Source organism: Ostrea edulis, chromosome 9 (genome assembly GCF_947568905.1).
Source record: "Ostrea edulis chromosome 9, xbOstEdul1.1, whole genome shotgun sequence".
NCBI lineage: Eukaryota > Metazoa > Mollusca > Bivalvia > Ostreida > Ostreidae > Ostrea > Ostrea edulis.
In genome coordinates, this window is record NC_079172.1 from 53,233,143 (window position 1) to 53,261,026 (window position 27,884).

The 27,884-nt window shown below is 36.2% G+C and overlaps 5 protein-coding genes across 7 annotated transcripts; 3 read left to right on the forward strand and 2 right to left on the reverse strand.

Annotated features, from left to right (window-relative positions):
* Positions 1 to 600: 600 nt before the first annotated feature.
* LOC125659798 (uncharacterized) lies at positions 601 to 3,513 on the forward strand. Of its 2 annotated transcripts, XM_056149610.1 has the most exons (8): positions 601 to 876; positions 969 to 1,066; positions 1,147 to 1,272; positions 2,163 to 2,317; positions 2,448 to 2,560; positions 2,684 to 2,823; positions 2,967 to 3,182; positions 3,265 to 3,513. In XM_056149610.1, the coding sequence occupies exons 3-8, from the start codon at positions 1,233 to 1,235 to the stop codon at positions 3,495 to 3,497; spliced, it is 897 nt and encodes a 298-aa protein (XP_056005585.1). In that variant the 5' UTR covers positions 601 to 876; positions 969 to 1,066; positions 1,147 to 1,232; the 3' UTR covers positions 3,498 to 3,513. The 2 variants fall into 2 exon arrangements, with proteins under 2 accessions (XP_056005585.1, XP_056005584.1); XM_056149609.1 differs by having other exon boundaries at positions 601 to 1,066.
* Positions 3,514 to 3,718: 205 nt separating this feature from the next.
* On the reverse strand, positions 3,719 to 7,513 carry LOC125659797 (uncharacterized). 2 transcript variants are annotated; one of them, XM_048891577.2, is made up of 5 exons: positions 7,349 to 7,513; positions 5,662 to 5,802; positions 5,430 to 5,580; positions 5,217 to 5,318; positions 3,719 to 4,757 (listed from the first exon to the last, which is right to left on the reverse strand). In XM_048891577.2, exons 3-5 carry the CDS (start codon positions 5,463 to 5,465, stop codon positions 3,882 to 3,884), a joined length of 1,014 nt encoding a protein of 337 aa, XP_048747534.2. In that variant the 5' UTR covers positions 5,466 to 5,580; positions 5,662 to 5,802; positions 7,349 to 7,513; the 3' UTR covers positions 3,719 to 3,881. The 2 variants fall into 2 exon arrangements, with proteins under 2 accessions (XP_048747534.2, XP_056005586.1); XM_056149611.1 differs by lacking the exon at positions 7,349 to 7,513 and having other exon boundaries at positions 5,662 to 5,946.
* A 333-nt stretch (positions 7,514 to 7,846) lies between these two features.
* LOC125659795 (uncharacterized) lies at positions 7,847 to 16,807 on the forward strand. The gene is made up of 2 exons (XM_048891575.2): positions 7,847 to 8,100; positions 13,889 to 16,807. Exon 2 carries the CDS (start codon positions 14,190 to 14,192, stop codon positions 15,141 to 15,143), a length of 954 nt encoding a protein of 317 aa, XP_048747532.1. The 5' UTR covers positions 7,847 to 8,100; positions 13,889 to 14,189; the 3' UTR covers positions 15,144 to 16,807.
* Positions 8,096 to 11,282, forward strand: LOC125660063 (uncharacterized). Its single transcript, XM_048891908.2, has 2 exons — positions 8,096 to 9,931; positions 10,112 to 11,282. The coding sequence occupies exons 1-2, from the start codon at positions 9,770 to 9,772 to the stop codon at positions 10,715 to 10,717; spliced, it is 768 nt and encodes a 255-aa protein (XP_048747865.2). The 5' UTR covers positions 8,096 to 9,769; the 3' UTR covers positions 10,718 to 11,282.
* Positions 11,398 to 13,896, reverse strand: LOC125659796 (uncharacterized). The gene is made up of 2 exons (XM_048891576.2): positions 13,382 to 13,896; positions 11,398 to 13,043 (listed from the first exon to the last, which is right to left on the reverse strand). The coding sequence occupies exons 1-2, from the start codon at positions 13,531 to 13,533 to the stop codon at positions 12,719 to 12,721; spliced, it is 477 nt and encodes a 158-aa protein (XP_048747533.2). The 5' UTR covers positions 13,534 to 13,896; the 3' UTR covers positions 11,398 to 12,718.
* Positions 16,808 to 27,884: the final 11,077 nt, after the last annotated feature.

Consider the following 27,884-nt stretch of genomic DNA (forward strand, 5'->3'; position numbering starts at 1 on the left):
TTCAACAGAGCCAGCCTATTTATTAAATTATTGTATCGAAGGTGAAGTTTGTCATGACAGAAAATATGTGTAGACTATGCATGCAATGCGTATTTCGCTGCCCTTTAGAGATCGACTTTGAAGTCGCTCATCTCCGACAGATTGAGAAAATACGGGAAATTGCCACGTTGTTTAGGCCAAGATCTACCCAAAGAAAGTCTTCAAATATCAGAAAATGCTATAATTTGCGTCTTTTAACTCTGTGAAAAATTCTACTCCATGAAAACTTACCCTTGCTTGCAAAGTTGTCACTAATAGTAAATCCAACACAAGAAAATATGTAAGTAGGTGACAAATCGCGATCCACATGTCAATGTGATTGACGTCATGTGGTAAAATGTGACGTATGATTTTTTTTGAAAGACGGATCAGCAATGAAACACCCCCACCCACCCCCTTTCCCCAGTGAGAAATGTATTTGAAAATGAACAGGACAATTCTTACTTGGTAAATCATTAATTAGAATATAATATCTTTGTTTTAATCTATTTTAAAATTATTCGATCATCATACAGAGAAAGATGATTTACAACAGTGATTAGCGTACAAGTAGATGCTAATAGGGCGAGAAAGCGGAAGTGCGTAATTTGACGAGATTGAACGAGATTTTAGCTACTGGAGATAAACAAATCCACGTGGTAACGGTAAATAGATAACAGGATGGCATTTTCCATCCTATATTGGTTGAATTACGTGTCTGGAACCAAAAAACTTCATCAAAAGTCCGAGTTAGCGGTAAAAGCAGACCATGTACTAAAGTTTATGTTCGATCCCGAACTTAATTACGCCCAGGGAAGAGTTCACGCCAGTATGAGAGACAGAAGTTACCACGTCAGTGTAAGTGCACGTTCTGTGTCAATTTTCACCTCAATATTACTAATTATTTTTTTTAACTTGTCAGAAAGTATTCATTCTGTTCCTTCATTTAGGTCACATTAGGGGATAATCACACAGTTTCTGACAGCATATGTGATTGTGTGAACGGGCAGGATAAATGTCACCACAAGGCATCTCTCCTTTTATATGGGTATGAAATGTTGAAAGTATGCATGCCTTAGATTTTTTTAATATATGAATAGTTATAAAACTTTATAATATTCTATTTAGCTATAAGAATGTTAGCAAGACGGATGTGAGGGCTTCTTGGATCCAGCATCCTAAGAAAGCACCACCAAAGAAAACAACCACTATGGATGAGCTTTTTCCACCTTCACAAAAAGTGGCCAATTACAGGTATTCTTAAGAATATGAAGAAAGTAAACAAATTATCTTAAAGTATCATATTTTATGAAATAGTGTGTCAATTAAATGGGTAGTTGAACTATTTATCATTATAAACTTGTTGATAAAATCATCTGCTTATCTTTTTATGCTGGTATTACGGTTATATGGAGTGAACTTTAGATGTCCCATGGATATAATAGATTTTTATATTCTAAAATTATTTATTTTTCTTGCATTGTTCTAAACAGTATTGGGTTCAAGAGACTTAATATGCTATCTAATTACTTTGTTCTGTTAGGGCTACATCAAGACCAGTTGATGATACAGATGTTGCTTTCCTGTGTGATAAACTTAATGCTCTTGGTCGATTTTCAGGTTTAAGATTATGCTCGAAAATATGTTGTTGTTTTTTTGGTGATTTCGTTTTTGTTTTAAAATGTTCAATTGTTTCATATTTGAATACTGGGCCTACAAATACTCAATGCTGGATTTTCTACCCTATAATAGGGACTATTGATATTAAGTAGTTCAGTTTTATGCTGAACAAAAAAGTGTGATTTTACATCATATCAAAACTTTAACAACAATGGGCTTTGAGTGCAGTTGGTACATGTTTTCATTTTTATTGTTATTAACATGTATCATATTCTAAAGTTTGTTTTGAGGTTTATTTTCCTACTAGAAGATTTATTTGTTGTAATGCAACATTCCATCACTTAAGTTTATCAATAATGGCATAAAACATAAACATGTTGTACATTGTATTAAATTGGAAATCATTATCTTCTAGCATATATATATAGTTTAAAACTCATATTTCTCTATTGATGTTAAAATTTCATGAATAATTATTCATAAATTGATTGTAAATCATTCATGAACACAAATTTTACATGTAGCTATGCTGTGGATAGTGTCAAAAGAACCCCCATCCCCTACACTGGATATTCCTTATGTAGAAGATTTATTGCTGGGAGAAGCTTACACTAGTGCTACAGACAAGATACAGTGGTTGAAGACAAATCTTGCTATCCAAAGGGAGAAAATAGAGCAGGTAGATACATGTACAGTTAGTCATATCCTTAGGTAAAAAAAAAATTGATGAAGTCAGTTCAAAGGCAATAGATAAAAATATTTTAGTAGAAAAAATTTAAATGACATTAGAATAACTCGTGTAATTTCAGGTTGCACAATTGACTGTTGGGCAGAGGAACAACCATCTTTGGGCTTTGGTCAGGAAAAACCGCTTAACTGCATCCAACTTTGGTAAAGTGCTTGCTGCTATCCGACGAAATAGGTAAAACGTCATTCTTCTTTAATAAATTTAATATTGAATCAGATTGATCATGTTGAAAATAAATCCTAAAGTATGTTTTACACCTCAATGTGTATTTAAATCATTTTGGTAATATTGTTTCAGGTTTCCTCCATCATTATTCAAACAGGTTCTGGGCTCTTATGATTTGTCAACAAAAGATGCCATTCTATGGGGTATCAACAATGAGTCAGTTGCCAAAGCAAAGTATTGCTCATACGGTGATGCAGTTGTTGAAGAAACAGGTATAATTTTCTTTTTATGATAGTTATGTTACAGTAAATGCTACATTATACCAAGAGATTATTTCATATTTTTGCTTAAAATACACAGACTCAGTATACAATTTTATAAGTCAATACACAACATTGTGTCCAAACCTTTTCAGGGGTGTGGCTACATGAAAGTGGTGTTTTAGGGGCAAGTCCTGATGGGATTATCCGCCGTGCAGCAACGCATAAATATAACCATCAAGTAGCTCAACTGACAGACATACTGGAGACAATGAAATTGATGCCAGATATTTTGGAAGTTAAATGTCCTTTCAGTGCCAGGAATATGACTATTCCTGAGGCCATTTTATCAATCAAAGACTTCTGTTTAGGTATTTCATATTCTTGAATTAGTTATCTCCTATAGCAAATTGAAAAAAAATTCATTGACTCATATGAATTTTATATTGCTAGACTTCCAGGTTCATGATGGCAGACAGATGTACAAGCTAAAGGAAGATCACATCTATTACGATCAAGTACAGGGACAGCTACATATTCAGAACAAATCCGCCTGTGACTTTGTTGTGTGGACCACCAAGGACATTGCCATAGTTAGGGTTCTTCAAGACAGTGCATGGGACCAGAACATTGCAAAACTTATTGACTTTTACTTCACTCAAATAATCCCCATTGTTCAGAAGTAAAATGTCAGTTTATTTAGTTTTTTCTTCTTCTCTTATATTGATAAACTCATGTTGCTGAAACATAACCAAATGCTGGTGAAAGGTTTCAAAATAGACCTATCCTCGAAAGTTATGGCAATTAAACCATGATGGCTCTCTTTTAGTAACAACACACACTGCAAAATAGATTACTATCTTAACTTGTTGAAATTAGACATTGAAATAGAAAACAACTAGATTGGTTGAACATTTATGCACATTTAATAAAATGAGGTGCATTCCTTTACATTTCAGTACATGTACTTCATTCATGAATATCAACACAATGTACACCACATTTTACCTGCCAGTTAACCACATAGTATTCTTCTCTATAGATTGAAAGAGATAAACAACCATATCAATTTACTGATTGGAAGTGTAATTATCTGCAATTTCAGCGATCATTGGATCTTGAAAGTTTACAAGCATAGAACAAACTTGAAAAATCTTTGTGCTAATGTGGCGAAATTGCTGGGGAATATGTGAAAGAATCTCAAAATTTTTTATCCTCTCATTCACTCTCTCAACATGGATTCTTGAACGAGCTATCTTTCTGCAAACCTGAACTTCAGCTGGTGTGTATTGTCCCTTATCTTTAAGGAATGGGGGAATATTCAAGTGAACACCTTGAGGAAGAAGTGAATAGATCGTAAAACCTTTATCTGCCAAGATCATGTCCCCGGGCGATAACTTAGCTAACATGTTGCTGTGTTCCACTATAGCCACATCTGAGGTACTGCCAGGATAAAGTTTGCTAACGTACACAACTGCTCCATTAGGAGCAACACCTGTTACTGCCTTTACAGTGTGTCGATTTTTGTATGAGCTATATGTCTGGGATTGAGCTGCCATGTCCTGACCAGGGACATCCTGCGTCACCTCTGTGGCATCAATTACCAGATGACAGCAACTGAAATCTCCAAAGCTTGATGGCATTGATGACTTGCATTTCAGAAGAGATGGCATATTGTTTTCCATCATGCCTACAAAAAACACTTCATGCAAAGCAAAAACATGGGTAATGAAGATATTATGTACTGTGGCTTTGCTGGTACAGAATCGTTCGGCAAGGTCAAGGAGGGGACAGTTCAGCTTCAGTTTCATCAATGTCATGAAAAGTTGGTCCGACCTCGAAAAAGCACTTGGAGTCCACCCATCCACATATACAAGAGGGAACCGCTGTAATGTTGTGTCTATGATGCTAAATATCTCTGGTTTTAAAGAGGTGTACATCATCATCTAAAATAAATAGGTAAACTATAGCTATAAAATGTTCATATAGTGTTTAAGGTAGTAATCTACATCATCATAATGGCTGACTTCCTTTAAAAACATGGATGAAAAATTCGATATCAGCAATATTTGAGTTTTCCTTTTCCATTTAAAAACCTAGCCGAGTAGCTCAGTAGGTTAGAATACCGACTGCTGAACTGTAGGTCGCAGGTTCGAGTCCAGCAGGGGTTTTAATTTTTTTTCAGATTACCTTCTACTAAAACTGTATTTTTTTTACAAAATAAAGTAAATTTGAAAAATTTCAACTTCAAAATATTGTTGTACATTTCCTCCACTTTACATCTACATCAAATTTCTCTGGTGTAGTATACCTCCTTAAATCTTAAAATTGAATAAAAACACTTTGGGAACTAAGTAATTTGTAAGGAGAACTATATCAATCATTTTGGAATTCATTTCTCATACCTTCTTTTCATTTTCCATTATTTTGGCAACTGTTACAGGATGTTTTTTGGACTGGAGGTAACTAATTTCTGTCAGCAACTCTGCAATTTGCTTTTCAAGTCCCTTCAATATAAACCATCATTGCTGATTATTTTAAACATACATTTAAGGTGAATTATGATATACATACATCTAAATCTACCAAAAAGATTTAAGTTTTTAAAAATTAATCACCTTGATCTCTTGTACAAGAGATGTATAGGACCGCATATAAGTGTGCTCCAGATCAACAGTCTCATTTGTAGTCAAAGGTTCTCTGTCATTACATGTAACAGCTGTCTCAGTCTCTTCTTCTGTACAAGGGTCAGCTTGTCTGGATTGATGTCTAAAATGAGAAGAAACTGATGTAAATGGTGGAAGACAAATCACTTTATAAAATAGATCAGGTATCAACTGTTTTACTTACCGTGAAATTGTATTCGGATCCTGGAAGTCAAAGTAAGTACCCTGGTTCCAAGGAAACAAGGTTGGGCCGTTCTCCTTCCTTCCATCTTTGAAATGACAGCTACATATTCTGTCCGATGAGGTCACTGTCCTATCTTTTCTCCTGTGGATTAATAAGGTGTATAACAGTTATACTTTTATGTCAACTTTAAATAGAACACATCTGCATATATGGATACAGCAAGGTGAAAAAGAAATGATATATGATGAGAAGTAGGACCCTTTTAAAAAAGTATATGTTCCATTCATTACATATATATTAAAGTATTTAAAATCAACAAGTCTAATATACAATGTAAATTATTATGAAACACTAAATTAACACTTAACTCACATAACTGAAGACATCTTTAATTATTTGAAGATATCATCAATTCAAGTATTGCTTGCAATAATTGTAATTGAATTGATGTGCACATCAAATTAATTATTTTTTACTCTCATCACTTTAATTGATGCATGAATCAATTCAATTACACATATTGAGCACAATAACTTGATGAAGGAGGTACTCTACATCGTCATAATGACATACTTCCTTTTAAAACATGGATGAAAATATGTTAACACCGACTGCTGAACTGTAGATTGCATGTTCGAGTCTAGGGTGTTTTAACAAAAAATTCTCAGATTGCTTTCTACTAATGCTGACTAAAACTGCATTTTTTTTTTTTTTTTTTACTAAATAACGTAAATTTGAAAGATTTTAATTTTAAGATATTGTTGTACATATCAAATTTCTCTGGTGTAGCATTCCTCATTTATGTGCACTTCAATTCAATTATATATCCAATAATAAAAGTCAAGAAACACATAACTATATTGTAAATGTATGATGTTTTTTTGTATTGAAATTTACAATTATATATTGGCATAATAAAACAGCAAACTCAGGATCTTCATTTTGACATAATCCATGTAAACAGATCAGTATTGTTAAGCAGTACTAGGTTTGGAAAGGTTTTGAATATCTTATCCAAAAGTTCTCCTCTAGGATTATTATATAGTGGACATTCAAGAAGAAAATACAATTCATCCTCTGTTCACACATAAAGCACTAGGCTTAGAGACTGGTAGAGTATGCTTTTAATCTTCAAAGCATATTGCACTTGTATTTTTTATTTTATTTATTTATTCACCAATCTAGGGCCCTCAGGGGGCATGCACAAATTAACAATTAAACATTATAACTACATGATACAATTTACACATGTGTACCATGCACATGTTAAGGGTTTCAACATTGACATGTATTGAATTCTCATCACAATATTGATTGCAAATGTACTGTACAATAAGTGTGCTATATGGGAGGTAAAGTAAAACAATATTATACAATGTTGTCACAAACACAGAGGGTACCAAGGGACGGTGCCTGAGCCAAGTCGATCAGACTGGCAGTCTTGTACCCTAGGTGTTGGAGACAAGTTTGTAAGCACATGTAAGAGGTGGGAACCCCCACCTTTTTAACAAGGGTATATTTATGATAAAATACGATTACCGGCCCAGTGCCCCACTTCGTTTGAATTAAAAGTAGTAAAAGAAACGTAAAATGGTAGTGAAAGTTGATACATGTACAATATAATACCCCCCCCCTCTTCCAGGCCACGTAGGATACAACACGCCTGCAATATGATTACGTTACCCACCTGCACAATTTCTCCCACTACTTCAAACTTTTTCTAGGAAATCTGTAGAAACTACAAGTTTCTCTCAAACTCTGGTGATTACAGCCAGTAACGAAACACAGCATTCCTAAAAACCTCGTGGCGTCTTTGTTTATCTCCAGTGCCTAAACCGGAAGTTACGTAAATTCGAGACTTTCTCGCCCTATTGACAACGAGAAAACAGTATGTGTATCAAACCGTAGTATCTTATTGTTTACGTTGACTTTCTATTCCCACGTGATTTCATAGAAGGCTGAAAACAGTGCTGTGATGTAAATTCAGAGAGAGAGAAAAAAATAGTTCCGGCTTCTGGTTGTCAAGGGGTGTGTCCCAACACCAACCCCAGGTTATACAAAAATAACCTGCGTTCCTCAGTTGGAATTTGACCAATCAGAGACAAGGATACAATAAGAATTAAATTATATATATATATATATATATATATATATATGTGTGTGTGTGTGTGTGTGTGTGTGTGTGTGTGTGTGTGTGTGTAAAACTTATACGGTACCAATTTTGATGCACCAGATGCGCATTTCGACAAATAATGTCTCTTCAGTGATGCTCAACCGAAATGTTTGAAATCCGAAATAACTATTAAGTTTTAGAGCTAAATATAGCCAAAAACAGCGTGCCAAAAAAGTGGAGCCAAATTCGTCCAAGGATAAGAGCTATGCATGAGGGAGATAACCAGAGTTAACTGAAGATCATTAGGGCCTATAGCCAGAGCACATGTAAGTCAATTTGTGTTGCATATATTTGAGTGTACCTGTTTGAGTGTCATCAGATGCTAACCAGAGTTAACCTGGACCTGATATAGGTAAACATTAATTCGATATTACCGAGAAATCGGCATGGATGTTGTAGTCATTTTTGAAGTTCCCACGTGAAACGTTTACAATCCTATATGCAGAGCAAACCTGAGCTCAAAAACTTTAACTTGAATAATGTAAATGTTAAAACACACTTGTATGGGATAAGCGGGGGAAACATTACAAATTCAAGGGATGTGAAGAAATTGAATTCATTCATCAACACTGTGGGAGCGTCACCCAAATGCCTGATAATTCAGATTGGGGGGAATGATATGGACTCCCTAGATATTACGCCCCAGGAAGTGATTTTTAAACTCATTGCGATGGCACAGGTGTGGAAAGTGCGATATAACTTCAAACAAGTGTTTGTGTGTCAACTGTTGCCAAGGGAAATAACTCGTGTAGTACAACCTTCGCAATACAATGAGAACGTGAGAGAGGCAAACAAGTTACTAAAGGCAGAATTGTCTCGCGCACCAAACAGTGCCATAACATACTGGAAAATCAAAGGGGTGAAGAAATCTATGGATAGTAATTATGTAGACGGGGTACACTTCAATTGGCAGTTTGGCATGCCAAAATATTTTCGGAACATTAGAGGGGCCATCCTGACAGCTATACGACACAATTAAGTTAAGTATAACATGATGGGTTTTTTGAGAATGAAGGGCTTTTAAAAATATAAATTATATAATAGATAACACAATGTTATACTTCACAGATGGCTCATTAATGGATGGATAATACTACATTAAATCAGTAATTTTTTGTAATAACCAGTTCATATGGAATTGGTCTTATAATGCTGTATGGAGATTACTTATAGAGCGTATGATAATTTAGCCAATTCACAAATGGAATTGGTCTGCCAGTTCAAATGGAATTTGGTTTGATGCTATATTAGAAAGATGTTCATATGGATCTTGTGGTTCAATGGAACCCTGAATTTGATAAGTATATGTTCAAATGGAACAGTTGAACAGTTCATATGGAACTGGGCATTCAACATATTTCATTTCATATGGAATAGCACCGATCGGTATTTACCTAAGTATACTAAAAATAGAATGACCCCATGATGCAACGCGCCGATGCGGACAAACAATCGCAGGTGATCGTGTTACAGTATCAACATGGACGAAAACAAAGAATACTTGATGAAGAAGAAGGGTGCCACAAAACACTGCGCTTATGGAACATGCAATAGTGACTCAAGATACGCACATAGAAAAGAGATGGAGGTTTTTTTTTTTCATTCGATTTCCTACTAAGCACAAAAATTTAGAGAAATGTGCTCGTTGGGTCCAGGCATGCCGCAGGCAAAACTTCATCCTCGAGAACGTAAAAAAGGACACATATATCTGCAGTCTACACTTCGTCAATGAAAAAGGACCAAGTAGTGAATACCCTGATCCTGTCCCAGCAACCACAACTAAATCCGAAGTAAGTTGATTAAACTTTTAATACTTTACAGAATGGTAATTTGCATGACAATGAATTATTACCTTAATTTACTACTGATAAGTATCGCATGCATTCGAAATTATTTTTGTAACTTTTTCACAGTGATATTTTTATATTAATATAGATGGAAAGACTGGGGAAAAAACGAAGAAGGCCTGCTGTACGTAGAAAAATTCATATCTCCCCTTCAGAATCGCACAATCTATCGGAATCCACGCAGGTCGAAGAGGGCACACTTCCCGCAGAGCAATTCCATGTAGCCAATATATTGTTATCTCTTAATCCCGTAAGTATTTAATTTTGTATAAATGTAAACAGTCAGCTCGTATGTTAATATGTGGCAAGATAGTCAAAATTAGCTCATTAATTCATATTTGATTGTCTTCATAGTTCCATTTTCGTTATCAACATATGATTTTAACTTGCACTGATATTTAATTAATATTTCAATTTCCACAATTTTAAGGAGCCCCCTTCAACGGTAACATCAGCAACATCAAGTAAGAAGCGGACTTACGATGATGCATTTGGGGGGAAATGTGACAAAGACACACAAACACCCTCCATTAGTATGACGCTGAAAGATTCCCTTGCTTTGAAAGTAGACAATTATCAATTAAAAAGAAAGGTAGAAGATTTACAGAACGAAATAACCCGCAAGAGAGATGAACATCATTTTTCGATTGAGAGTATCGAAGATGATGACGAGAAAATGAATTTTTATACTGGGTTGACATATATGCAGTTTATGTGCCTTTGGAGATTCCTTGGACCAGCAACAAGAAATCTCTCAAGACTTAGCAACCCAAGAAAAAATGAAACGACACCTACAAAGTCGAAGGGTCCAAAGAGAAAACTCTCACCCAAGAACGAACTGTTTTTAACATTAATTAGAATGCGTTTAGGTCTTTTAAACAAGGACTTGGCATTTCGGTTTAATATAGCGGCCACAACTGTAAATGACATAGTTACAACATGGGTTCAATTTATGTATCGTCAATTCAATAAACTGAGAGGCCCAATATTTGCTTCCAGGAAAAAGACCAAAAAAACATTTACCAAAGAGTTTTAGAAAGTTTAGAAATGTACGTGTTATACTCGATGCTACAGAATTCTTCACACAAGCGCCCAGGAACTATGAGCAACAAGGAAACATGTACTCTTCCTACAAGAATCACTGCACATGCAAAGTTTTAATCGGTATAACACCCTCTGGTGCAATATCGTTTGTTTCTGATGTATATGAGGGTTCGATATCAGATAAAGATATTTTTAAGAAAAGCGAGATATTGGACAAATTGGATAATGGGGCTTTAGTCATGGTAGACAGAGGATTCAATATTCGTGATCTTCTATTGAAAAAGGGTGCAGATATTGTCATCCCCCCTTTTCTAGGAAACAGACCCAGTCTCACACCCAAGGAGGAGGCACAGACGAGAGTTATTGCCAAGTTACGCATTCATGTTGAACGCGTTATAGAGCGCATGAAAAAATTCAAGATACTGAAGAAGACTGTACCTCTAAATACTTTACCAACATTTTCACAAACCGTGTTTGTAGTTGCTTGTCTGGTGAATTTCCAGAAGCCCATTGTGAAATAAATATTTTATTTAAATATATACATTTTATTTATTTATTCGCCAATCAAGGGCCCTCAGGGGGCATATACAATTATTACATCACCTTTTACTGCACTGTTTCCGTATTATTAAGATATTGAATCTTCATGTCTACGCGAAATATGAACAAACATTTGAGTATCAAGTTTTTATTCATTTTGATATTTAAATTTGACTGCCTCAAGTTCTCGAGGGATCCTCATCATGAAATATTCAGGAATAACATACTCTTTATGAAAGCACTCTAGTTTAGGATACACGTGACTCCAAAATGTTGGGTCGAAAGGAATTCTTTCTACTGAAATACCATGAGGAGACCACACAACGAAATCACATACTTGTTTTGCAGAAATTGCTAGCTGCATTTGCACTTGAAAATAGTATTTATGATTTCTCTTTAATTTGAGCGTACCATCTTCCTTCAACGAGCAGAAAAAGTTATTTTGTTGTTTTTTGCTCAAGTTTTTCAGTGCCTCATTTGGCGAGGTATATTTCAGGGAATAGGGGCATTTTATCTCCACAAGACCAGTTGCTTTGGAGGCTCTATCCTCAAATATTCCGTCTGGACTACATCCTAGGCATGGATAGTGTGGGTTGACCCACAACCCGGTTGTTTCAACATTGTATAGTTGATTACAGTCCTTGTATTTTGCCAATGCATTGCCCTCATTTTCTTTACCATATATTAAAGCGGGTGTCTCGGGGGAGTCTGTCCACAACAGTCTACTGACCATACCCGTGTAGCCACTTCTTAGACATGTTACGTCTTTGGCAATCGATACCGTTATTCTACATCGTCTTTGTAGCATCCACTCTGTTGAGTCGGACTGTCCACTTGTGTTTTTTAACACGAATGGTGTTTCCTTCCCTGCGCATTGGAGTTTTAAATTTTGTAGGAATTGTTCGCATTGTGACTTCAAAATTTCTGTACCATAGTCGTCTACAGAAAAGTTGTCATACTCGTAATCCAAGAGATTTGTCCATTCACATTCCTTTCCTATCGAATTGAGGTCGGAAAGAAAATTATTAATGTCTTCCTTTGAAGCTGTGTCCGATCTCAAAGTCAGTGGCCTAGGATCACTTCTCAATAGGTTCTCTCCAGATACACGTACTTTCTTCAGCTCCTTTTTCATAGACGGATATGTTTTTGCATAGACAGCAGTCGGATTTTTATTTTGACGTCTGCCTTTATTCCAACCACACAGCTTTTCAGTACATGTGGGGACATCATTTCCAAATTCTTGAATGAAATCGTCAATGGCAAATAGAACAGCAGCAACATACGCACATCTGCCAAGCCCCGCAGCGCTGCATGTGCATGTCCCCTCTTTTATGGTACCAGAATTTTCTGATATGGTTATGGTACATGAATCTATTATCCTCTTTGAGAGTAGGAGGCTTGGACTGTAGATTTTACAAAATAAAATCCCTTACTGCTGATGTCTTGCATATTTTTAACATGCCCACTTCTGAATAAATTTTCCTTTTGTAAAGGACTTACTGGTATGCACGTCGCCTTCCTCATGTTTTTCTTCATCTGTGTCAGTACTGTTTTCATCTGTCATTCCGTAAGCTGACAATGACTCAACAAGGTAATGGTAAATGTGTCCATAATTAAAATGCTTTGGGACATGATTTGCAGGAAACTTTTTCCAACCAGAAATTGGTAATAGAGGAACTTGGTTGTCAGGATGGACAGGCGCTTTCTTAATATCATGCCATTTTCCATCATCGATCCCGAGATCGATTTTCACATTCTTTCGAATAGCATCTTTGCATCTAAAAATACAAAAGAAAAGGGCAAACTATTAAACATATATATCTTGTTTTGCATATAAAGTTGACGGACAATGAACGTTGTTAGGACCCACCACCCCACCCGTATACTCTGTGCCTGTTTTTAATCTTAGTCGTAAATCATTGGCGTTCTTCCACATGTGATATAAAACTAATTTACAAGTCTCAATAATAAAATAATAATAATACGGACAATAATATGTGCCAATGTATATAAGTGCCAATATTTACACGAAGCCTGGAATATTGTAGAACAATGGCGCGTTATATGACATTACATACACGTGTTTAACTCAATAGTAGGACTAGTAACTACAAACCTTTCAATTAAATCATTTCTTTTTCCACCTGACACAAGGCCACGACACTTTAGCCACCTCTTGAGCTGTAAATTGGTGTGTTCTTCTACGTTTAAATGTACAAATTTCGCTCCTGGAATATCGTCTTCCGTTAACTCTACATTACTCGCCATTTTCTTATCGGACAATGTTTGTCCGCATTTTGTGATGCTGCATGCTGAGAGGATGAAATTTACGTGTCGTGTGCAAAAAGTGACGTAAATACCGATCGGTGCTATTGGAATAGGGTAACTGATACTCAGTTCAGATGGAACTGATGTGTTTATAAGGAACACCTTGTGTATCTGTTTCTCATGGTATATATATTTAAATCAGAGTGAAATATAATTACCAGATATAAGCTGATATTTCACATTTTATGTATCTGATTAAATCAGTAGAACTATGTATGAGAGTCTGACAACAAATCATTGTTATGTAAACAATTAAACTCTCTGAGGCAAAGGAATAATGAATTGAATTTTTCAGTTGAACACAGGTTATGGAACAGGCCACTTCACGTCCAAAGCGGAGGAAGGTGGAGGAGTCTCGTGGGAAAAGCGCAACACCTAGGAGGAGCGCAACATAGTCAACGTCCGTAGGAAGAACCCCACGTGGCAAAGCAAGAAGTCAGACGCGAGTTGCCTCAGACACTCACAGTAGACCGATTCTTGGCGTAGGGCAAGGTACAGGACCTGAACAGATAAACACAGCTACACAAGTGGCCAATGAACATGGAGACACACCTGTTCCAATTTCTGTGGGCAACCAGAACCTGACTACTGAGTCGATGACACAGATGTTAACAGCAGCCATCCCGGTCATTACACAAACTGTTGTTTCAGTCCTACAGAACAGTGGTATGTTGCCTGGTGGAATATTACAACAGAACAACTCAAGTACCCAGCCTAACCTATGGGAGAGCAGTCCTGCCACTGGAAGTATCACTGACGAGGCTGCCGCGCAGAATGTGGGTGATGGAAATGGTGCCAATGAAGGAGCGAATAAGTCCCCAAATCTTAGTATTGCACAAGAACTGTTACGTAATATTGCACCTGTCACTAGTCAAACCACAGAAAGTAGAGCGTTAACAGTAAATTATGGGCTAGCGCGCCCAATTTCTTTGGGAGTAGATCCTAAGTTGCGTGCAGATATTGTGTCGAATAAGTATGTCGATTTTAGCGAATTGTTAAAACACAAGAAATCTGAAGAGAAATTTAATTACATTGCAGAAGAGAAAGATGGCAATTTGCAATTTGTTAGAAAGAAAACAGGAAAACAGATAAGCAATTTAACACAGTGGCAGGATGCCTTCTATATATATGCTGGTATTTATTGTCAAATACACCCTCATCAGGCCCCTAATTTAATGAAATATGGGCAGATTATTTCTCAGTTGGCTCAGATGTCAAATGTCGAGGGGGCATTAAGTTATGATGAAACTTTTCGTACGTGGAGGGAACAAGATCCAGACCATTTGCCATGGGAGGGGGTAAATGGGGAATTGCACACAGAAGCAATGGCTACGGCGTTGTCGAGCTTTAAGAACAAGGGTTCTTTTCGTCCCCAGCAAAAAAGTTTTCCCTCAAATTCAGTGCGAACAAAACATTGTTTCACCTTCAACAATGAAGGGAGCTGTTCAGACAAAGTGTGCAAATATGGTCACTTCTGTCAGGTATGTAAGGGCACCCACAGTAGATTACACTGTCCAAACAAACAAACGGGGAACACATCCACAACATAAGGGAAAAAGGGTAAACCCCAAACTAAGCAGTCCACTTTTCGTGCCTCACAACCCTTTCCAAAATAAGATACATGAGATAGTGACCCCGATAAAGTCAGATGAATTACAGTGTTTACTTTAGATATTTATATATAGATTGAGAACAGAATGGATAAGAAGCCCCTGTGCTTGCAGGGTATGATAAGCATAAGGTGAAGTTTTTGGTTAATGGTTTTACGGAGGGCTTTAAGATTCCTTTTCAAGGTAAAGAAGAGTTTCGGTTGAATAAAAATTTGCTATCAGCTGTAGCTAGAATGGATGTATTAAAAGAAAAATTGGGAAAGAAATTGGGGCAGGTCGAGTTAAAGGTCCTTTCCAGGAACCTCCCTTTAAAATTTTTAGAGTATCTCCCTTGGGATTAGTTCCAAAAGCTCAGATAGGAGAATTCAGGATTATTCATGATCTTTCTTCACCTGAGGGTAATTCAGTGAATGATGGAATTTGCTCCGATTGTAAATCTGTAAAATATCAATCAGTAGATGATGCTTGTCATCTTATTCTGCAGTTTGGTAGAGGATGTCAGCTAGCTAAAGTTGATGTGGAGAATGCTAATAAGTTAATTCCAGTACACCCAGACAATTTTAACTTGTTCGGGTTTGCTTTAGATGATGGTTTTTATTTTGATAAAACTTTGCCTATGGGCTTGAGCTACTCCTGTCAGTTGTTTGAAGTGTTCAGCACACCATTGCATTGGATAGCAGAGAATAAATTGGGTATTACAAGGTTGTGTACATATTCTTGACGATTTTCTATTTGTTTCCCCTGCCCCGGCTAGGCTGTGTCAGGTTGGATTAGATAGGTTTATGACAATGGCAGAGCGGATAGGTCTCCCAGTTAAGCAGAAGAAGACTGTTTTACCTACAACTTGCTTAGTATTTATGGGGTTAGAGTTGGATACAGTGTCAATGGAAATTAGATTGCCATTAGAAAAATGTCGGGAAATGGTGAAAAAGTTCATGGCAAGAAATTGGGCGACACTTAGGGAATTACAGTCTCTGATAGGTCTGTTGAATTATGCTTGTGCAGTTGTATTGCCAGGTCGCACATTTTTGCGTAGGATAATTGATCTGACAAGAGGCATACAACAACCAAACGAAAAGAGGGGGCTTAATAAGGAGGCAAAGCTAGACTTAAGGTCTTGGTCATTGTTCTTGGATAGTTTTAATGGGAAAGGCTTGATTCAAGAGCCCAAGCTTGAAACATCTGTCTCATTGCAGATGTATACAGATGCAAGTGATGTGGGGTTTGGAGGTTTATTTAGAACCCATTGGAGATGGTCATCAGAATGGTTAACAAAACACATATCTGTTAGGGAACTTTACCCAATTGTTATAGCATTAGAGCTTTGGGCCACCCAGTTATCTAATAAATGGGTTCAATTCTATTGTGACAATACTGCAGTAGTACATTGCATCAACAAACAGACGGCTAAGGACTCAGAATTAATGATACTTATTAGAAGACTAGTTGTGCAGGCATTAAGGTTTAATATTCAGTTTGAGGCAGTGCATATCCCAGGGTTGAATAATGTGTTAGCTGATAGGCTTTCTCGTTTTCAGATAGAGGAGTTCAAAAGGCTTGCTCCAGATATGGATCAGCATCCGGCAGATATATCAATATTGGTCGAGCCTCACTGACTCAGCTGTCCACGGATATTATTAGAAGTTCTTTGTCAAAAAATTCATTTGATAATTATGGCCGGGCTGTTCAGTGCTATAGGAATTTTTTAGCAATTTATTTTCCACAAGGCACAGTTCTACCATTAGCTGTAGATAGAATCATACTTTTCATGGCCTTCTGCATGCACACGAACAGGGCTTATAATACTGTAGCATCATACTTGTCTATGCTAAATTATGTGCATTGTATGGCTGGTTTTCAAGATATCTCTCAGAACTTTGTTGTTAAGAAAGCTTTAGGGGGGTATAGAAAGCAAAAGTCTAGGGCTGATACAAGGTTGCCAATAACACCAGAAATACTGAAAAAATTAGTACAGACGGTGGGACCTTTGGGTTTTGCATATTTTGTACAGGTTTTACTCAAGGCATTGTACCTCTTCGCATTTCACGCCTTCTTGCGAGTAGGGGAAATTACAGGAGCTAGTTTAAATACAATCTCCAGGCAGTCCATTCAGTTTGTGGTAAATGCTCAAAGTAAGATTCATGCAGCCGAAATAAATATGGAACACTTTAAGCATTATAAAGGAAAGTCATGTAAAGTATTGTATATTGAAAGTAATCAGGATGCGGAAATGTGTCCAGTTCAAGCATTAACGAGGTATTGTGAACTTAGGGGGGCCCATGGGGGGCCTTTATTCTGTTTTTCTGATGGAAAACCAGTTACAAGACAATATTTTACACAGCAATTGCAGCTTTCTCTGATATAATACCAGTTTATGTAAAACCCATAGCTTTAGGATAGGTACAGCTAGCACGGCAGCAAACATGGGCATCTCAGATGACAAAATCCAAATCATGGGTAGGTGGCAATCACATTCTTTTAAAAAATATACTAGGATCCATCTATTGAAAATGTAGTTAACACCTTGTGATAATGGGTCATAGGTGCTGTTTGATTTTGGGGGCATCATGAAGACAGGGGCTTCTGTTGCCTCCATAAGTCAAACACTGGGTAGGATGCTAGGTATTTAAGAACTTTGTGATCAGGGGTCACAAGTGATGCTTGAATTTTGGGGCATCATGGGGACAGGGGCCCCTGTTGCCTCAATTTAAGTCAAATATAGTTTTGACAGGATTGTTGAATGTCTGCATGGTACCACATAGATAGTTTAAACAATGTTGGTTGGCGAGACAGAGGTTAATGAATAAGATATGTGTATATACTTTATAACATTTTAGAATTTGAATTGTGTTGAGCTTGTTTGTAAAGGTATTACAAATATATGTAGTAAAAGAATTTATTTTTGAAAAAGTGTACGGTTGGGTACAGTCAAGAGATATACTACATATCAGATGAGTTGCAGAATATGGTAAATGAATGTACATACATGTATATATGCCTAGGTGATCAGTTTGGTTTATAAAAAAAAAAACAAGAAAAAAACAACAAAAAACATCAAGTCTATATCAACACAGGTGTGGATGGGGTGGGTGGGTGGGTGGGGGGGGGGGGGGGTGGGTGGGTATTGTGCCAAGGAGTGTCACAATTTAGGGGTTGTTAAGTTCCCCATCTTTGGTGGGCCATATAATTGTGGATATTAAATGTATGTTGATTGTGATGTTTCATCATGTATATCTTGTTTATTATTGGTTGTATTTACCATCGCATATTATCTGTCATTTACATTAATAAATGACATTTTTCACATCAAGAAGATTTTGTCATTCAGACCCACCAAACTAGCACACACTGTGTTGACAAAAAATAGAGTTTATGAAATAAACTAATTCTTATTAGAGTTATCTCTCTTGTACTGTTCATGTTTAGCGCAAGGGGAGGTAATTTTGATTGTTGAGTTAATCAACTTTGCATATAGAGGGCGCATATTGGCGCATTCTAAAAATATTTCTAAATTAATGGCTGGACAAGTCCAGAGTAAATCAGTAGAACTATGTATGAGTAAACAAAAGTCCGGAGTAAACAAAATTTCCCCACCTCCCACCCTGATGCATAATCTGTTAATGGGGGGGGGGGGGGGGGGGGGGGGGGTGGGGGGGGGTGGGGTTTAGATATGCTAATAGTCTAGTTGATGAAACTTGAGATGGTGTTGAAGCTAGTTAATTTTTGAGGTGTTAAGTTCCCCATCTTTGGTGGGCCATATAATTGTGGATATTAAATGTATGTTGATTGTGATGTTTCATCATGTATATCTTGCTTATATTGCCATATAATTGTGGATATTAAATGTATGTTGATTGTGATGTTTCATCATGTATATCTTGCTTATATTTGTTGTATTTACCATTGCATATTATTTGTCATTTACATTAATAAATGACATTTTTCACATCAACAAGATTTTGTCATTCAGACCCACCAAACTAGCACACTGTGTTGACAAAAATATATATATAAACGAGAGAGAGAGAGAGAGAGAGAGAGAGAGAGAGAGAGAGAGAGAGAGAGAGAGAGAGCACTGGCAGTTAGTTATTTAAACCTCAGATTTTCAACGCAACTCGTGTCTTTATCAAGAGATATATACCACATAACAAATATCACATACTACACATTACGAAAAAACAACAAATACTAAATAATAATTAATATCGTTAATAAGAATATTGACTATATTGGGAATAAACAATCTCCAATGTGGAAGACGCTGGTGTAATATCGATGGAAAGATAATAATTTAGGGTAATTAAAGGGACTGATTCACGGTTTTTCACCAGTTTTTGTTTTTCACGTTTTGATTATCAAAATCTACTGTCTAATATGTTTATAGGGCTTAAAGAAAATTAAGGTTGTACATTATTTTGGAAGCTCATTTCAGAGAGTTTATCATTTGTTTTGTAAACCTAGATTGCGGTATGTTATATTGTTTTCAAAACGAAATGGATATCGATCTAAGTTTATCAGATCTATTACATTTCAAGTATTCTTTACGTAAAATGTGGTGCAAAATCAAGATGCAAGAAATTACAAAATCAACGTTTCACTGGTTTGTTTCTAAACATCAAAAGATACATACCATGTATCTTTGTTTACATACCATGTGAGTAGGGGGTATACATCAAAATCAGATTAAGACAAACTAATGAAGAATCATATTTCCTTTTTAAGTCAAAACTTGTATTTCATATTGGTATAGTTAATAAATTATGAACCTAAATTACATGTAATATATCCATACTGGTGCTAGTGCACAAAACATGCTCTGAGCAGGTACCCCTTTCTTGCTTTGATTTTCTCTCAAGCGATGGGATTTAGACAATGTGCACAATCAAGAACCCTGTCTGCCCTTCTTAATAATCTACCTTGCATATGGGGCCATCCATCTTCCCTCTCACAGGGTTCGAAATTAACTCATGTCCGTAAGTCCGAGACTAGTAAAAAACGTGTCGGACTAGTGAACCCTCTATAGCACTAGTCCGTACGGACTAGTGAAAATCCGGAAATCAATCTTGAATTGGTAAAGATTTTTAGCAATATTTGTCTAAGTCTCTTACATGTTTGAACTTATGGTTGATTACCTGCATGGTCAAGTGTTTGCATGACTAAGACAGTCTGATCTTCCAAACACATGGAGTGCGTTCGAGACCGCCGTTCTTCGAACGTGCACAAATTGTGAAATTCCTGCCGATTCCGAACACCGAGTACACATCATGAGAACGTGTTCTAGGTGCAAAAATTGCAAATAGTGTGGTCTGAGAACATGCACGTTTATGCGCACATGTTCTCGTCATTCGCAACTCTAACACAGTAGTTCATAACACTATACTATAGCTCATGACTTGGTCAATCGAGTGAATTTTATTGACTTTATTGATAAAATTTCGAACTCCTGTGACTCTAAGATCTGAGCACCAAAACAACAGGAACGTCGATCTCGAACGCACTTATGGACGTTTATAAAATGATTAACTTGGAGGTTAATATTGTATGCTTCTGAAGATTTTGAATGTGAAATAAAATATGGTGGTCTCTTTTTCTTCTGTAGGTGTCAGAAACTGAATTATTTGCAACTGTGATGTGTTTGGTTTCATTAAAATGAAGATCATTTTATGATATACTGGACGGACTAGTGAAATGCTTTGTGGACTAGTGAACATCAATAGTGACTAGTCCGTACGGACTAGTGCTTGAAAAAGTTAATTTCGAACCCTGCTCTCAGCTACAAACCTTTTGCTGGGCTATGCATGTTTTCACCGAAATTTCTTCAGCAACTAAGAACGCGCCTTAGTTTCGTATTTGCATCCACCTATATCCTAGGAATCATGGTGACACCTACATGTTGTATATCAACATTTTTATTAAGCACTCAGCAACATTTGACATGTATCCTAAAATTATTGTATACATTTTAACACATGTAATATCACTTCAAATATGGGATATTTCCATATTCAAAGAACGTTAACCGGGCCTATATAGTGTGAAACTGTCCCCTACTACCCTACCCTTGCATTCAGAAGGTCAAAAGTTTGGCTTTAGAAATTCGTACCATTTTGGATTCGGAATGTACAGTTAATTGATTGTATCTTGTTTATAACGTCCCTCTCGAGAATTCTTCACTCATATGGAGACAGTCACCAAGACCGGTGGAGGGCTTCAAAAGGCCTTTGCTTGGCGCTTACGGCCATTGCGCCTTTAATTGGCGCTTACGGCCATTGAGCAGTGAGGATTCTTTAGCGTACCACACCTACTGTGACACGGGGCATCCGTTTTTAAGGTCATCTCCGAGGACCCGTGACATTCACACCTGATGCCGAGCGCTTGGCGATGGAATTGTCAAAACCTGTTTTAATGACTTAGGTATGTCGAAGCCGGACTTTGAACCCTGGCCTTCCGCATGCGGGGCGAACGCTTTAACCTAGAGCTAGACCACAGCGGTGGACAGTGCCAATAACGACAATGCGATTACTGTAAGAACGAGATTAAATTACAAGATCAACACAACTAATTGACAAACAATTGAATCTCGCACTTAAATCACCAATCCTAAATATCAGTGGGCGAAAAGTCCAAGATAAAGATGAGGTACTAATTTTCAAGGTCAACACATTTTTTTCATAATTTTCCTCTTACATGGTCAAACAAATTAAAGTTTTAATCACATCCAGGTGAATTGCTGGATCCAGTGAATGTTCTACCAAGCCCCTATCTTTGCTCCTCACGAAAATATCAACAGAAACTTCAAACATTATATGCGACTACATATGCCAGAAGTGGTGTAAATCAAATGTGAATTCTAAATAATATTAAAGAATGTTTAGTAAATTTGAAATCGCAAAACTGTTCTCAAAATAACATCAAAACGTATGGCTTTTCAACACTTTACACGACCATTCCTCACGATAAATTAAAGACTAGACTTTTTGACATCATAGTTTCTTCTTCAACAAAAATGGAAAACGCAAATATTCATATCTAGTGATCAGCCATCCAAAAAAAATACTTTGTTAAACGCCACTCTGATTCCACGCATAAGTGTTCTGCAGTTGAAATAAAAAATATGCTAGAGTTCCTCATCCTCTTCGTGGTCTTTGGTGATCAGGTCTTCTAACAGTCTGTTGAAATCCCTATGGGCATGAATTGTTCTCCTTTGGTAGCTGACCTGTTTTTTTTTATATTCCTATGTGTACTGTATTTGCCTCATGAATTACTGGATTTAACCATCTCATTTAAGAAAGCCGCCATTGAAGGTTCACACATTTATTTACAAAACTCACATCCGGTTACACGAGACATATCGCTCACAAAACCATTCGTACTATAACATTTCGTATTTACTCAATACACTACACTATGGAGGAGAGTTTATTGAGAAACTTCTACGTGAGAGGGAAAAAAAACTCTTGCTGTGGCCTTCAATTCGACATTTAGATATATCGACGACGTATTGTCATGTAACAATATTAATTTTCACTGATATGTCGATTCAATATATCCCATTGAACTCGAAATAAAAGCCATCACAGAGCCGTCCACGTCTACTTCATACTTAGAAATTTTTATTTGAAAGTAGATATTAACGGCAAACTAACAACTCAACTTTATGACAAACGGAATCATTTCAGCTTCTTTATCGTCAACTTCCCATATTTATGTAGCAATATTCCATTACCAACTCCATATGGTGTTTATATCTCTCAACGGATTCGATACACAAGAACTTGTTCTGCTTATGGTAAGTTTTTAAATCGAAGCAGGCTACTGACAAATAAGTTGCTGGAGCAGGGGTTCCAACAGTCTCTTTTAAAGTCAGCTCTTCGCAAATTCTACGGTCATTAAAACGATCTAGTTTGCCAGTACAACCTAGCATTGGGTCAAAATGCTGTCTGATGCGTTTCATACTGATTGTTAGGCCGTTCTTGGCACACTGATTTTGACTACGGATAACTCCGTTTTACCTAATCAAGATATAGAGCTCAAGGCGGGTGTGACCGTTCGACAGGGGATGCTTACTCCTCCTAGGCACCTTATCCCACCTCTGGTATATCCAGGGGTCTGTGTTTGCCCTATTCTTAATTTTATATTTATAGGTGTTATGATATTAATCACTGTTCGTTATCTTCACCTTTCATTGAATGCGTTGTGCGACATTCAGGGTTCTCTACATGGCTTTTTTCTCCTATGTATGTATGAATTCAGAAACTTTTCTAAACATTTCCCATACTTTACTCGACAAAGTGGCACTGTTATCTTTTCACTTTGCCTGACACTTGTCGGGTATCACAACTGCCCGAATTTGAATACCGATTGACCTGAAGCTGACCACTGACCGGAAGCAGCATGTAGAATTATCATACACCATGTTAAAGTTCGATAATTACATAATTGATTTATAACAGTGCAAAGGTATAATATACAAAGCCAGCAGAAATAATAATAATACCATATTTATATAGCACCCTTTTCATACACTATATACGCTCAAAGGTGCTTAAGAGCCTGAAGTCGACGCAGGCATTTTGAGTGTTATATTTCAGAAATAATAATACTTGACTTGAGGTATGAACTTTATGACTGAAGCGTTTATATACTCTCGTGAAGCGTTCATACTCTCGTGTATTTTCAAAATTAGATTCTACTCTCTTTTCTGTCGTTGTTGACAACTGCTGCACATTCGCAAGGAAATGGCTATCATTACAATTTGTAAAGATATCAAAGGCAAAACATATTCAAAATGTCAATATATCTACATTTATATCTACATTTATATCTATATTTATATCTACATTTATATCTACATTTATATATACATTTATATCTATATTTATATATACATTTATATCTACATTTATATATACATTTATATCTATATTTATATCTACATTTATATCTACATTTATATCTACATTTATATCTATATTTATATATACATTTATATCTACATTTATATCTACATTTATATCTATATTTATATCTACATTTATATATACATTTATATCTACATTTATATCTATATTTATATATACATTTATATCTACATTTATATCTATATTTATATATACATTTATATCTACATTTATATCTATATTTATATATACATTTATATCTACATTTATATATACGATGTGCTATGTGACTGTTACACTAAAAATTGAACCCAGTTCACATTAATTTATTCCATGCACTAAAATGATAGGACATGTAGAAGACTGTTTATAGCTTTGCTTACAACTGCTCTATATAGTGAAAACGCACAAAGTTTCCATGGACAGGAGGCGATTTAATTAACACCAACATTGATAAGGTGATAAATCTAATGCTAATACAGACACAAAAGCTAGAGAGACCACGATAAGAACAGCACAATCTGGAGTGAGCTGTCAGAGTCTATGATGTACACGTGTTTTAATCTATCATTGCTGGGCATTCAGAAATTTGATTATGATAGAAATTAATGAAAATATACCCTTGACAGTAACACGTCCTTGTGAGTAAGGTATGCGGATTGATTTTGCTTCAACATTAGATTAATTCATTTTATGTCTTTGCAGTTTTGATGTGTGAATCGTCACAACGAACTGCCTCAGCTGGGCACGCATCATTTGTAGGATCAACATCACTGACACTGGCGACAAAGTTGTCTATCTCAAGGGAGGATGTTCCACGAGTAAATGCAGACGTCTTATAATTATTGTTGCACTCAAACAATTCTTGAAGGGAGTGAAGTCTCTGATTTCCTTCAAAGAAATGTTTTGGCATATGCAATCATAACGTGAGGAAAGTCCTTGTGTTGCAATGAATCTGTATTTTATTGCTTTTCCTGGGGTGGAGGTGGGAAAAAACATCCTTCTTGTTTCTGGTGTCAGATTTGCAATTAACAGCGACACAGTGATAATAATGACCCGACATAATCCTCCTAGCAGACGGTATCTACAATTGTCCATAACTATGCCATAAGTGGAAGTTTAGTGGCAAATAAAAATATTAAATGTGTTTGGTAGAAAATAAATATCGAAACCTGTTGGAATACGGTAACTCGGAAACCAAGTAATACGACGAAAATTCATAATATCATATTCTTCGATCCTTAGTTATGGACAATCGATATGTTTACCTCTCTGAATTCTACTTTCCCGTCCCCATTCCCCGATTCTTTACAGCTCAAACATTTCGCTGATCTATAATTAATCATCATTGACATTTAAAATTGAAGGGCCGTGCATCTACATATGTACCATACTAAAATTTGCATTTATACATTATGAGTGAAATTAGCGAGCTGATAACTCTCCAATATCGCGTACGTTGATTAAAAATATCGAAAAAGGTTTTTTTTTTTTTTCTGGAAAAAGTCTAATATTATCTGTATTTTTCGTTGTATCTTACATGTGCACAGACCACAAACCTCGATCCAAAAATAAATGAATAATATACATGTAGTATTAATCTTAAATTTTAGGAATATGGGAAAGGTTGTTTTGTTTTTTAACTCGACCTCAGATAACCCTTGAAGGGAACTGTTTCGTTCGCTCTCAATGTCAATAAGTCTGTCGACCTTGGTGGTGGTGTGTAGGTAAAATATATTGTATCACGGTAGCTCAGTGGTAGAGCGTTCGCGTCATAACCAGGATGTCGTGAGTTCGAGCCCCGCTTGTGCCATGACGTAAATAAAAGTAGTAATTGCTATTTCGCCAAACGCTCGGCATTACGGGTCTTTCAAATATGACCTTCAAGATGGAGGACTCGTGTCGTGGAAGGCATACATGTAGGCACGTTAAAGAACCCTCACTGCTACGGCTTGTATCGCTATGATTAGGTTTAAATATCTCAATGGGACGAAAAATAAACAAACAACCACCCGTCATGTTCATCAACCATATAAACATTTCCATCAAATGCAGTCCTATCATTAATTATTAATTGCGATAGTAGAATGAATTAAATGTATTTAAAGCTGTATGGTCCGAATTACAATATTTTTTTCCATCTCGTAAAAACGCTATTAAATCATCGCATGTATGTAGTTATGAGACTGTACGACATATAATAAATTATTTCACCTGTTTTAACCCAAATAATTTGATTTTAAATCGATGTTTACAAATAACCGCGTCACTCTGCCATTTCAAGTGACAGTCACGTGACCAGTTCAAACTTTCAGATCATCGGTGGTCTTATCTGTGTAAAGCTGTGTATTTTGTTATAACAGTACCGTACCATAAGTTTAATAGAAATAAAAATATCAAATACCTTTTAGTAATTCGTTGTTTTACGCTCTTTCAGCCTTAAAACTAGACATTTGCGTATGAGTTAATACATCATGTTGGGATTCCCCTGACGCGCGTGGGTCTATTTATAGACGTCTATTATGCGATGATTTATATATGTAGCCACTATATTTACTTTCTAAATAATTTTCGCACTGTTTTCTTTTACATGCAGATGTTTTCAAGCATGTAATTAAGGGAAAGTTAATAGCTTTATAAAGTAATTACTCTGCTTTAAAGTAATTATGTACAAAAATAATACATGAACATCGGGTCATACAGCTTTAAGAAATTAAATTTCATGTAATTTTGAAAATGAAATTCATTTCGTATACATGTATTTACATTCTACATTCATTTCTGTGGAAATTCCCTGCTGTTACAATAGACGTAGTGTATTTATCAAGATGTTCACAACTGCACCCCATTAGGAAATGGTTGTCTTTAGAATTGGTAATGAAAACATTGGAAATGTATGACAATGCAGTGTTATTATTACTAGTCACCCTTCGCCCTGAATGGAGGAGGTTCAGCTTAATGCCCTGAATGGAGGAGGTTCAAACTAAATGCCCTGAATGGAGGAGGTTCAGACTTAATGTCCTGAATGGAGGAGGTTCAGACTTAATGCCCTGAATGGAGGAGGTTCAGACTTAATGTCCTGAATGGAGGAGGTTCAAACTTAATGCCCTGAATGGAGGAGGTTCAAACTTAATGCCCTATCTAAATTGTGAATTCATACATAATAAATAATGTTTAATTACACAGGTAAATATATGTGAATTCAAGAGTTTTATGAGGGTGTTGCTAAAACGCGGAACGGAAAACGAAACGCAAGACAGAAAACTGAAAATATTGTATGCAATAATGTTATGAGGAGGTCGGTATTTTGCAAAATAAAAGGTTTATCATGAACAAGGGGAACAGAAATTACAGAGTGGGAAGTCATCCACAGAATCCACCGTTTCATATACTTCATACTAATGCATATTAATGATTTTAAAATCATTAATTTACCATAGAAAATATTAATTAAGTAAAAAAATATATATATACAAAAATCTATACTGAAAATTAATAAAAAGCCCCCCCTCCCCTGAAAACAATATTGTAAAAGATAAAATAATTTTTTCAACAATTTCCCCCAAACATAGCCTTCCTCAATTGAACTTGATTTTATTCGTAAGTTCTACACCTGGTATATTGCATGTATGTATTGATGCATAACATCAAATTTTAAAGCGAACGAGTCCGGTGTGTATAAAAGGTTTGTCTCATTTGGGATGAATTTATGTGAAAGTTCGTATATTCACCGATATCCTGCGGATTAGTGTTGAACCCGACGAGATACAGCGGAAAAGAA

Bases quoted from the DNA above. Each gene is read 5' to 3' on its own strand.
- LOC125659798 (XM_056149609.1), top strand. From the start codon at position 1,233: ATGAGCTTTTTCCACCTTCACAAAAAGTGGCCAATTACAG. The intron at 1,273-2,162 runs GTATTCTTAAGA...TTTTACATGTAG, and splicing joins CAAAAAGTGGCCAATTACAG to CTATGCTGTGGATAGTGTCA. The intron at 2,561-2,683 runs GTAAAACGTCAT...ATATTGTTTCAG, and splicing joins GCTGCTATCCGACGAAATAG to GTTTCCTCCATCATTATTCA.
- LOC125659797 (XM_048891577.2), bottom strand. From the start codon at position 5,465: ATGCGGTCCTATACATCTCTTGTACAAGAGATCAAG. The intron at 5,319-5,429 runs GTGATTAATTTT...TTTATATTGAAG, and splicing joins CTCTTGTACAAGAGATCAAG to GGACTTGAAAAGCAAATTGC. The intron at 4,758-5,216 runs GTATGAGAAATG...TATTTATTTTAG, and splicing joins TAATGGAAAATGAAAAGAAG to ATGATGATGTACACCTCTTT.
- LOC125660063 (XM_048891908.2), top strand. From the start codon at position 9,770: ATGGAAAGACTGGGGAAAAAACGAAGAAGGCCTGCTGTACGTAGAAAA. The intron at 9,932-10,111 runs GTAAGTATTTAA...CACAATTTTAAG, and splicing joins TATTGTTATCTCTTAATCCC to GAGCCCCCTTCAACGGTAAC.
- LOC125659796 (XM_048891576.2), bottom strand. From the start codon at position 13,533: ATGGCGAGTAATGTAGAGTTAACGGAAGACGATATTCCAGGAGCGAAA. The intron at 13,044-13,381 runs GTTTGTAGTTAC...TTGTATTTTTAG, and splicing joins AGAAATGATTTAATTGAAAG to ATGCAAAGATGCTATTCGAA.
- LOC125659795 (XM_048891575.2), top strand. From the start codon at position 14,190: ATGACACAGATGTTAACAGCAGCCATCCCGGTCATTACACAAACTGTT.